The following is a 12,259-nucleotide window of genomic DNA, read 5'->3' as shown; positions in this document are numbered from 1 at the left end:
AAATATATTTTTCCCCCTCATCTTTTTCCATTTTTCATAAGGCTCCAGAGAGTCACTAGGCCGGCGCTAAAGAGCTGCATGCGGGTTGCCGACCCCCGTCCTATCTTAACACGACACATAGCTGCTAAAGTCATGCTCGACATCCAGTGGACACATTTAGAACGGCAGTTTTCTTTCATTCCAAATTTCCCGCTCATTTTTATACTCGCGGGCCGGATAAAAAACTTGTTTGCGGGCCTGATCCAGCCCGCGGGCCTTACTTTTGACACCCCTGCTTTAGGGTGTTGAACCGAAACAGCATTGAATTTGGAACACACAATTAGGGAGCCGACAAGCCCTTGGGTAAAATGTGAACATTAGCTAAAAACATGGCCACAATCAAGCAAAACATCGTAGCAAATGAAAAATTAAATGTCACTTTTTCCGCATTTTGTTATGTTAAAGCCTTATGCCAAAATAAAATAAATTCATTTTTGTCCTCAAAATTCTACACACAATACCCCGTAATGACAGTGTGAAAACGTTATTCTACAGCTTTCTGCAAATGTATTAAAAATCACATATACATAAGTATTCACAGCCTTTGCTCAATACTTTGTTGATGCACCTTTGGCTGAAATTACAACCTCAAGTCTTTTTGACTACCATGTCACAAGATTGGCACACATATCTTTGGGCAGTTTCGCCCATTCCCCTTTGCAGCGCCTCTTAAGCTCCATCAGGTTGCATGGGAAGTGTTGGTGCACAGCCATTTTCAGATCTCTCCAGAGATGTTCAATCACATTCAAGTCTGGCCCCTCATGGACATTTACAGAGTTGTCCTGAAGCCATTTGTTTTATATCTTGGTTGTGTGCTTCGGTTCTTTGTCCTGCTGAAAGATGAAGTTTCAAGAGTGCTCTGGAGAAGGTTTTCATCCAGGATGTCTCTGTACATTGCTGCATTCATCTTTCCCTCTATCCTGACTGGTTTTCTATTTCTGACGCTGAAAACCATCCCCACAGCCTGATGCTGCCACCACCTTGCTTCAATGTAGGGATGGTATCAACCTGTTGATGAGCGGTGCCTGGTCTCCTAAATTCAAACATAACGCCGGGCATTAATTTGGAACACACAATTAGGGGGCTGACAAACCCTTGTGTAAAATGTGAACATTAGCTAAAAACATGGCCACAATCAAGCAAAACATCCTGGCAAATGAGAAATTAAATGTATGATCCTCATTAACCATTTGTCTAATGATTACTGGTGTAAAACTATAAAAATGGCATCCATGTTTGCATGTCTTCCAAAGCATTTTGATGACACTCCATAGGGAGGCACCACAAATGCCATTTACGCAACACATTGTTACTCATCCAAACATGGCCGCAGGAAAAGAAAGGGAAGCCCGCTAATGGGCAGAGTGATAACAGATGGGCAGACATCTGTAGCAGGGAACACTCTTCACAGAGGCTGGGATGAATCCCCCTACTGCTCTGGCGTCATCCCCGCACCAGCATCTATCTGTCTTTCTCTCCCTTCCAGCTGCCGCCAGTCAATGAAAATACTGCATTCCCCTTCCTCTGAGCATACCTATCACCCATTGGTAACACGGGAGAAAGTGACCAAACAACAGGTCTGCCTTCTCGAAAACAAGGGTTAGGTATTGCTTGCATATTGCCCAATACAATATCAAATCCAGGGCTTGGGGGCTTGGTCAATGACATCATCATGTATATGACTTTGTGATCATTTTGATTGGCAATGATGCATACACTTTCTTTAAAAAGGCTAAACAAATGTTTTATGTTTATTTATAAACAAATATTAGTAATACCATATTTTTTTCTTATATTGATTTTCTCTATTTTTCAATTGTTGTTGCTTTTTATAAAAGGTAACACAGGCTACACTATACTCTGCCCTCCCTGAATGTTGAAATGTAGTTATATAAACAGTCTTTTGAATTAAGAATGAAGAAAATAACTTATTATTGATATTCTCCACAATGAAGTTAATGTAAAACTAAGCAGAGCACACTGAGAAAAGTACATCAATATACACATTGAGTGCACATACATGCAGGAATCACGATTAATCAACAACACATTTTGGAATAAACTCAAAAAAGCAATACAAAACAGGATGAAGGTTGGCTCGACTAATCCCGCTAGCTTAATGCTAACGTACAATGGACTCGCTCATAGACAGGCTAACAAAAATTAGCAGGGCCAATCGCAGGGCACATATAGACAAACATTCACCCTCACATTTATAACTATGGACAATTTAGAGTCTCCATTTAACCTAACATGCATATTTAACTTAAGATGCTAATTTTTAGAATGTTGGACGAAGCTGGAGTACCCGAAGAAAACCCCACAGGCACGGTGGAACATGTGCCCGCCACACAGATGTCCAAACGGAGGTTCGAAGATGCACACGGCGTAAAGTTAGACATTATTTTTCGGTAGTGATGTCTACAAAAAGAGGGTGGTTTTAACAGGCTTGATCAAGAGATGCATTAAATAACTTGAATCACCTTTTTACTGAACTTTTTTTTTCTTTCTCCTCTTGCCAAGTGTCAACTACGGTGTGCACGGCCAGCTGAAGCGATTAAGGTCAGGCTATTCAGATGCACTTTTTTTTGTTTTTTATTTCAAAATAAAGCGTCGAGGAACATTTTTACGATATTTTAAATGTTTACCAAACATATTATGGCCAATAGTATGTAAATAATAGACTATATACAGTATGTTCATTAATGCAATATATTACTAAAAGAAGCCATATGTAATAATTTCATGTCAAGTCATCATTAAATGGCTGTGATATGTCAAAAGGCATTAATAAATCATGTTCTTTTCGAATACCTCTATAACTGATAACAGTAGTTCAGCCGGGATATGCTCGTTTCAAAATTAGATTTATAGTGCCGAAATCTTGTTATTGTTTTCATTTCGATGTCCCGCCCTCTACCGTTTGACCAATTAGAAAGTCCGTGAGTGTGTCACATCCAGGTTGCCAGTTACGCACCGCCCTCTTCGTCTGGCTACTGCCACTGGTAAAGTTACTAAACATGTAAGACGTTAGTAAATCTAAAAGGCGTCATTACGATTCTCAACTTATTCATGACAAAGCCAGGAACAAAACGAGGATTTGTATCGGGGATGCCTTTGAAAGATGGAGGCGATTGATTGCGGAGAATATTTTTTCATCTGACGCCAAACTCGCTAATTTCCTCCTTGATAGGTAAGTCAGGCATTTACGTTTTCTTATTGATTGATTGAGACTTTTATTAGTAGATTGCACAGTACAGTACATATTCCGTACAATTGACCACTAAATGGTAACACCCGAATAAGTTTTTCAACTTGTTTAAGTCGGGTCCACGTTAATCAATTCATGGTAATTATTACTTGTAATAAATGGAAATGGACATTTCGTATGTAAACTATATTGTCCAATACAGTCTATGATCGTGTCTAACTTTGTTAGACAAGATCATAGACTAAGAGTGATAACAGACGGGCAACGAATGCTTAAGTGTGATGGTGCTTAGCTCCTAGTGTAATGCTTAACATGCTAGCCCGGCATATATTTCCCCGGGGGAAATATATGCCCGTTAGCCTGTATATCGATGTGTATTCGAACTGACGGGGCAAAATATATTTTTGACAAATAAAACATCTGTGGATATGGGTAGCGTCAGTGCCTATTTCGTTCTTAATATGCTGATACGCTGAGGAAATGGGTTTCAACATTAGCACGACTGTCATCATGGCAATGTGAAACGTATGGAGACAGCCAAATCACATGATACAAGAACTCCTCATTTGTGTAGCCTAAAGCATACCTTGGTAAAATGTCTCCTCTTTAGTTTTGGGCGTACATTAGGCTGATAAGCATCCTCTACTTATTTTCACCAGTATAACCATTGCTAGCGTTGGTTGTAGTTTGTTTTAGTCTTTGTTTTCTGATAGTACTGACCATATACATATAATTACCATTTGTTGTGATATTGGACGCAGGCAGGACGTACTTCTTCCTGAAAAAAAATCCAAATTTCTGTGTAAAATGTGTTGGTTAGAGATTTGTTATTGACAAAACACTTGTCGTAAGAGGCAGTGGAAGTTTGAAGTTCCTTGGAGTAGCTCAGTCGACCGAGCTGGATGCGGCTGGGTATCTGGCAACCTCAGTCAGGGAGAGAGGGAGGGAACAACACAATTTTGACCGTGATTGCAGTACCATTTCTGACCCACATTATTACATACGGCTCCTTTAAATTGGTTTTCATGTAAAAATAAATTAAAATCATGTTGAAATAATACCTTTTTTAAAGATGTGGCATTTATTTTGCTTTGGCGGTGCGCCACAATCCAATACATGTACTGTAGGGATTGGGGTACATTTGTCCAGTTCTCTGATTGGTTGCCTTTTTGCCCCAAATATAACGCTGTATGTTAAAACATGCGCGAGCACAGAGCAGAAATCTGAGCGAGTGTAGAAAAAAAAAGTTTAATATGCGGGCAAGGCTTACTCCAATCAGCAGATGTCCTGTTATCATGTTACAGATTAGGTAGTTATATTTAACATCATCGACCGAAAGGGTTGCCAGGCATGCGGCACTCCGCTTCTACCAAGAGTCCGTCGTGTGTCCAGCAACAACCGTTCCGTCAGGACAAGTAGGTTCCCCCAAATCCGAGATCTTGTCAATTTCGTTAAGGAGGCCAGTTGATCAATTCCATTAATTAGATTTTGGAGAGTAGTGCAAAAAGAGGCCACAAGAAAGTTGAAACAAGACAAAACAACGGAGCATGGGAAAGCGTCCGCCTTCAATGAGTGCCATGTAACTAGGTACACCCCTGGTTTATTTACATATATTATTCTGCTCTCTCTGAATGTTGAAATTTAGTTTGGCAGATGAACGTATGGCAAGCATTGCATGGAAATGAGGGACAGACTGCTCCTTTTTTTTGGTCTGGGAGTTTTCGTACACAGACATACCAAAAACTAGAGAGAAAAAAAGGACATATTTTTTTTCTTATGTAAACTTCCAAGGATTTAATTCTAAAACCACAGATCAGCAGAGGGGAAAAAGAGAGAAATGATCGCCATCAGCACCGGAAACTTGTGTGGTATTTCGCTTTTATTATGGCCAAGAAACAAAACCATTAGCTTTCGGGTGCAGTCAATAACCATGCAGCAGAAAACATTCCATTAATTTGAAACCACAAGCAATATTGCCAAGTCCCCCACCCCCACCCCGCTCTACTCCACAGCAGTCTTTACTCCAAAGACTAAAAAGTGCAAAATCACTGCTGCTGCTGCTTCCCTGACAGCTCATCTTAAAAGATGTAAGTGAGGGATGGGAGATGCAGGGGTCAGAGCAGTGACGGACAGCTAAGTCAGCGCCCAAAATCTCCAGCAAGAATGGGAATTGTGCAGAAAGCCAAAGCAAACGGACTGGGCAGCACCATAAAGCTAAACCACCTTTGCTTCAGAATATAAAGTTTTTTTCGACTAAGTTTTCCCCAGTTGCCTCCTCCTTATATTAACAGTGGATGTGACCCCCTCTAACCCCGTGTGGAAAAGTCTTATTGATCTATCAGGCCGACTCCCAGTGCTGGATTGATGGGAGCTAGCGATGCCTTCCCCTCCCCTTGGGAGATTTATGTGCACACCAGATTGCCCATCATTCAGCGGCTGTGCTTACCTGGCCACGGGCAAGATGGGAAAAGCAGGACGTTTTATTACTGAGGCTTTGATTCAACCAGTGGACTCCACCCACATGACTGATAGGATAGGACTCGATTGGCTAGCTGGTACAGTCAAAATTAAATAGACTGCGAGCCAGTGTAGCCAAGAAATGCTGAGGAAATCACTTAAAAAAAGTTCAATATTATTGTATTTTGCAACAGTTTTTGACTCTTTTCAAATATACAATATAACTCTACTAGGGATGCACCGGAATGAAAGCCAAATATAAGAACACCGAGGCAGAAAACCGAAATACCAAAATAAATTATTGTGCCAATTATTATTATCATTGCATTTATGGCTATGGCTGTGCAGCAACCTAACTAAAATCAATGCATTGCAATAATAATAATAATAATAAACAAAATCATGTTTATATTAATATGTATCCTTCAAAGAATAAACCAATTTATTTACCACTGGTATTCCAACAACATAAAATAAAAACAATATACAATATATTTTACAATAATTAAATAACAATGGATAAATACTGAATGGTGTCAGAGACAGAATTGAAGTGCATGGGAGTACTTTCCTATTCTCTGGGGTGTTGTTCACATAATCAGGATGGCGATCGAAATGATTGGATTTTAGGTGATTAAACCCGCCTTGGAGAATGTCTTCACACAAGAACCCTTCTCTTGCAGTGGCGTTTGCTTCAAGACTGCGAGGAAAGCTCAGATTCCTCCTTAACTTAAACAAATAAGTTGTCAAAAATATACTGTTGTGTTTACATCTCATTGACTAAATATGCTCTGGGATACAATGTTGATGCTCAGCGTCCAAAGGAAGCATAGAGTGGGTTGTTCCACGGCAGCCAAACACGACAGTCATTGGATAAATGCTTGACTTTGTCCCACCCATAGGATGCTTAGCGTCTTTGGGAGTCTATGGACAGTGGGCTGTCCTCATGGACGCTGGGTTTCCACATGGTGATTGGATGATCTGTCTGAGACTGACCCTTATTAAATGAGCGAATCAGCGATTTTGAAATATGAATCACAGAGGGAGCATTTTCAAGTTTTATTTTGTTGTTCTGAGTTGATCTGAAGACTTATTAAATCGTTTTTGTGATTTTGAAAATAATATATTTTTCTGGTGTTATTATAGACCGTATTCAAATACATGACTTTCTCATGTTTGGTGCTTATAAACAGGCTGGAAGAATACATACATGATGTGTGAACATCATTAAAAACTAAATTTGCACAATATGAGACCTCTTAAGTAACCAACTATTTGCTTTTTTCCACTAACAATGACACAAGAAACACGTCAATAATGAATAAAGCAAAATATGTACTGGACAGAAAAATCTCTTCATATTCTCTACTGCTCATTAGTGTTACCATATCAGAGTTATTGTGCAGAAATAACTACAGAAGTACACTTCATTCATTAACTGTGTTACAAAAAAGATCAGTTAGAATAATACATAATATTGTATATAGAGAACAGTCAAACCCTTTATTCATTGAATCAAAAATACTGAAATTACCATGATATAGTGAAATTGCAAACAGCTAAAATTATGCACAAAGCAAACTACAATCCTCTACCCAAGAACATACAACAATTCTTCTCAACAAAAGAGAACTATAACCTTAGAGAACATTTTTACTTAAAACATTTGTATGCATGTACAACACCTAAAACCTTTAGTATATCAGTATGTGGAATTACATTTTGTAATGGATTAAGCCAAAAAATCAAACAATGTACTAATATAATCTAATTCAAGAAACTCTTCAAACTTAAACTGTTTACAAAGTACAAAGAAGAACCATGATAAATATTCTGAATTTATTTCATCCATCCATTCATTTTCTAGATAATTACTTATCTCACCATATGAAATAAAACTTACTTCACTGATTATCATTTATTTGTTTGTTACTTATGGAGTGTATTGTGAATACATTGAGAATAGGAAGTGAACAAAAGTGTCAGCAACTGCTATGTAAAGGAAAAGGGGTAGGATTAAATAAGCTCTGCTTCTTCCTACTCCTTTTCGAACATGTTGAATAGAGGAACTGGAAATTGTAATGTATCATGTTGTATGCATGCATGTTTGAAATAAACTTAAACTCAACTCAACTCAACAGTACATTGTCTATCTCAACATGCAGGCTGATACTGTTCCACTCCAGTCCCACAGAATAGAATAGGATTTTCAATGAGGATGGATATAGGGAACATACAAATCCCTTGTTCATTAAATATAAAATACCAAAATTTACAGATATTGTACACTTTATATCGCTAAGATTATGTACAAAGCAAACAACTACAAGCTATCAGAAAAGGTACACCAATTGTTCTGATCAAGAGAGAAGAAATAAGCATTGGAATGCATATACAACATTGAAGGTATTTAGTGTATCTGTAAGTGGAATTAAAATGTAGAATGGATTGATAAGTAAGCAACCTAACTTGCTAAAATGTCCCAATATGGCTTGGTTTAAGAAACAGTATAAATATATGGGATACCAAAAGAACAGGGCCTGATACCATATCAGACACTAAACATTGGACAGGTCGGATCAAATAAGCTTGGCTTTTTCCTACTCCATTTTGGACATGTTTGATTGTTTAAGTGCATGTGCTGTACATTTTTAACATGATCCAAAGTAATTGTATTGTATAGGACGTTGTAATGCAGATCACAAAGTAGGGATTATTGTTTCTACCACAGCTTCATCTGCTGTACACAGACTTGATATAAGCAGAATATAATGGTGAAAGGTCAAAATGTGTGTACAGTGTTAATAGCGAAGTAATCTCTGATCAAATAACCACACCTGCGAATCAGCCAAAGGGTGTGGATCAGGATCAGGATCAGGATCAGGAGGTGGTGTGGGTAGGGAAAGTACTGACTCGGTCGAGGCAGTGCCGAATGAGCTTGTTTGCAGAGGCAAAGGATCGATTCAAAACCGTGCGTGGTGGTACTTAAAAAGCTTACCTTTGTTGTTGTAGACATCAAGGTAGTTGGGTGCGGAGAAAATGGTGATAAGGGATGGGAAGCCAGTCGTCTGACTCTTTCTGTACATGCGATATCTGGCAGGGAAGAAAAAAAAGAGACCAGATGAGTGTCGTTCAATTTGATAGGTTGCTTCATCACTGGGGATATGATTAGTGTGTATTTTTTTTTTACCACAGTGTTTGTCTAATAAGGGGATGCTTCAGTGTGGGGAGTCATGATGACACGCCCAGGAGAGTAAATCCCCATGTTACCCTCCCAAGTAAATTGTGCAAAGAACTTTTATCAGTGCTGACATTGCGTTTTGCTCTGTATTTTTAGCGACTTGCGATTTATGCACTACAAAGCATCCTCACAGAAACTTTTTTGGAATCAGTTTTTGTTTTAATGCAACGTTTTTAAAGCACAAGATTGCGGCTTTGTGCCGTTCGGGGGCTGCAGTCTCATGTGATCGGGCGTCCCATGTGACCATGCTGTGGGAGTGCAGCGGTAAACAAGCGCATTCACAGAGTGCTGACCCACGCTGAGGAGCAGAGGAGCCAGCTGCAGTGTAGAATAAGCCAGAATGTTTATTCCAATCCAAAATGGCCACTTTGCAATTTAAATAGATGCCAAAAATCGGTCAGACTTGCATGAAACTGGACAGAAAACCCAGACTTGGACTTGATAAAGATATTACATTGTAATTGTAAATATATATATATATATATATATATATATATATATATATATATATATATATATATATATATATATATATATATATATATATATATATATACATATATATATATATATATATATATATATATATATATATATATATATATATATATATATATATATATATATATATATATATATATATATATATATATATATATATATATATATATATATAATCATTAACAAGATTAATTTGTTTCACTATTTTTTTTAATTTAAAAGGTCCCCCATTATAGAAAATATGTTTTACTTTTTTAATGATGTTATGAGAGTAATTTGCTTGCTTTTTTATCTTAACTTTCCTGGGCATGGAGCTTACACAAGCTTCACAGGTTGTCTCTGGAATCCTTTTCTACTACTCCATGATGACATCACAGAGCTGGTGGGTGTTAAAGACTTTGCATTACATTTAAGGTTGCCCCACAGATAATCAGTAGGTATCACGTTCGGAGACATGCTAGGCCAGTTCATCATCTTTACTGCTTGTCTCGGAGGCATGTTTGGGATTGGTCATGTTGCTATTCTGCTTTGCAGCCCACACTGTCCATCAGTATGTCACAGTACAGGATGGCATTCAGGTTTGCATCAATAAACTGTAGCTCCCAAGCATTCATGCAGCCTCAGACCATCCTTCGGGGAGGATAACCCCTTACTCCTTCAACTTCAACTTTTGCAGCAAAGCCGGTAGAACTCATACGTGTCCAAAAACAACCTCTGGATAAGATGTTCAGCATGAACACTCAATTACTTTGGTCAATCATGGCGAGGCCTGTTCTGAGTGGACCTGTATGGTCTTGGCTGCTGTCCTATAGATCAGTTTTAGGTTGTTGGAAATGGTCTTATAGTCAAAATTCTAGGCTATAATACGAATTGTAGCTCTACGCACTATACGGATGTTATAGACACTAAAACAAGGGTCACCAACCTTTTGGAACTCAAGTGCTACTTCATAAGTAAACGAGTAACACTAACCAACGAGCAATAATTTTGTCACAGCAGTAAGTCGGACCCGTTTCCAGTGAGGGTTGGACTCCGCCAAGGGTGCCCTTTGTGACCGATTCTGTTCATAACTTTTGTGGAAATAATTTCTAGGCGCAGTAGGCGTTGAGGGGATTCGGTTTGGTGGCTGCAGGATTAGGTCTCTGCTTTTTGCAGATGATGTGGTCCTGATGGCTTCATCTGGCCCGGATCTTCAGCTCTCACTGGATCGGTTCGCAGCCGAGTGTGAAGCGACTGGGTTGAGAATCAGCACCTCCAAGTCCGAGTCCATGGTTCTTGCCTGGAAAAGGGTGGAGTGCCATCTGCGGGTTGGGGAGGAGACCCTGCCCCATGTGGAGGAGTTCAAGTACCTCAGAGTCTTGTTAACGAGTGAGGGAAGAGTGGATCGTGAGATCGACAGGTGGATCGGTGCGGCGTCTTTAGTATTGCAGACACTGTATCGATCCGTTGTGGTGAAGAAGGAGCTGAGCCGGAGGGAAAAGCTCTAAATTTACCGGTCGATCTATGTTCCCATCCTCATCTATGGTCATGAGCTTTGGGTTATGACCGAAAGGACAAGATCACGGGTCCAAGCGGCCAAAATGAGTTTCCTCCGCCGGTGGCGGGGCTCTCCCTTAGAGATAGGGTGAGAAGCTCTGCCATCTGGGAGGAGCTCAAAGTAAAGCCGCTGCTCCTCCACATCGAGAGGAGCCAGATGAGGTGGTTCGGGCATCTGCTCAGGATGCCACCCGAACGCCTCCCTAGGGAGGTGTTTAGGGCACGTCCGACCGGACCCAGGACATTATGTTTTCCAGCTGGCCTGGGAACCCCTCGGGATCCCCCGGCAGGAGCTGGACGAAGTGACTGGGGAGAGGGAAGTCTGGGCTTCCCTGCTTAGGCTGCTGCCCCCACGACCCGACCTCGGATAAGTGGAAGAAGATGGATGGATGGATGGACAATCAGGTTATGCACCCATGAAGCACACAAATTAGCCCTGTCTGGTCAGGATGAAGCTGGGTGACCACGGTTTTGACATAAATGGAAGAAATTACAAGATGAAAGTCGATCACTGTTGCTCTGGAGCTCAATGCAATATTTGCACTTTGTGGGATAAGGATGATCGTGAGAAAGGTGAGATACCAGTCCAGAATTACAGGGGTAGAGCTGTTCAATAATCTCAAGGAAGTTGGGAGCACAGTCACCAAGAAGTGCATTAGTAAAACACTTTGCAGTGTCCATCAGGTTCCTCTGCTCTAGAAGACACATGTTGAAAGTTTGCCAATGACAACCTTAATGATTCAGGAAAGGCTTGGGAGAGTCTGATGTGGTCAGATGAGACCAAAATGTAGTTTTTGGGCATTGACTTAAAGTGTTTGGAGTCATGGACAATCTGAACCCAACACCACCCCACTGTGAAACATGAAGGTGGTAACATTCACTTTGGGACTGTTTCTCTTATTAAAATCCTTCCTGAGATGTGTGGAACCAAGGTGAACAACTTCAAACCTCTTGCAAATGTTTCTTCACCAAGTATAAGTCGACTTTTTCCCGGGATAAAATACTTTTTAGTATTTTCTAAATCAAATTTAAATGATCTCAATCTCTATTAAAATTAATTTCTCATAAAAGATCTGCGAGGGTCTCATGTTCAGAGAGTTGTGTGGCTTTCCTACTTAATATAAAGGCAAGATCAAATGCAGAAAATGGCGCACGACCGTAAAAATTCAGGTGTATGAAAGTGTTGGCACGCATAAATCCAAAGTTTGCAATCTACTTCAAATCGACTGCAAACGTCTGCGTGGCTTGGCACGCCCAGACCAGGCTCCCTTATA

At 39.9% G+C, this 12,259-nt stretch overlaps 1 protein-coding gene across 3 annotated transcripts in view; it reads right to left on the bottom strand.

Annotated features, from left to right (window-relative positions):
- The window catches only part of LOC133662231 (protein phosphatase 3 catalytic subunit alpha), a 198,767-nt gene that overhangs the window by 35,116 nt on the left and 151,392 nt on the right, over positions 1–12,259 (bottom strand). For all 3 annotated transcript variants that reach the window (XR_009828078.1, XM_062066044.1, XM_062066045.1), the window contains exon 8: positions 8,706–8,800. Coding sequence is in view for 2 of the 3 variants with exons in the window: in XM_062066044.1 (XP_061922028.1) it covers positions 8,706–8,800 (95 nt within the window). In the remaining variant the exon portion in view is untranslated. The remainder of the gene's footprint in view (positions 1–8,705; positions 8,801–12,259) is intronic.

Source organism: Entelurus aequoreus, linkage group LG12, assembly GCF_033978785.1.
Source record: "Entelurus aequoreus isolate RoL-2023_Sb linkage group LG12, RoL_Eaeq_v1.1, whole genome shotgun sequence".
Classification (NCBI taxonomy): domain Eukaryota; kingdom Metazoa; phylum Chordata; class Actinopteri; order Syngnathiformes; family Syngnathidae; genus Entelurus; species Entelurus aequoreus.
This window is presented reverse-complemented; position numbering and strand designations above follow the sequence as displayed.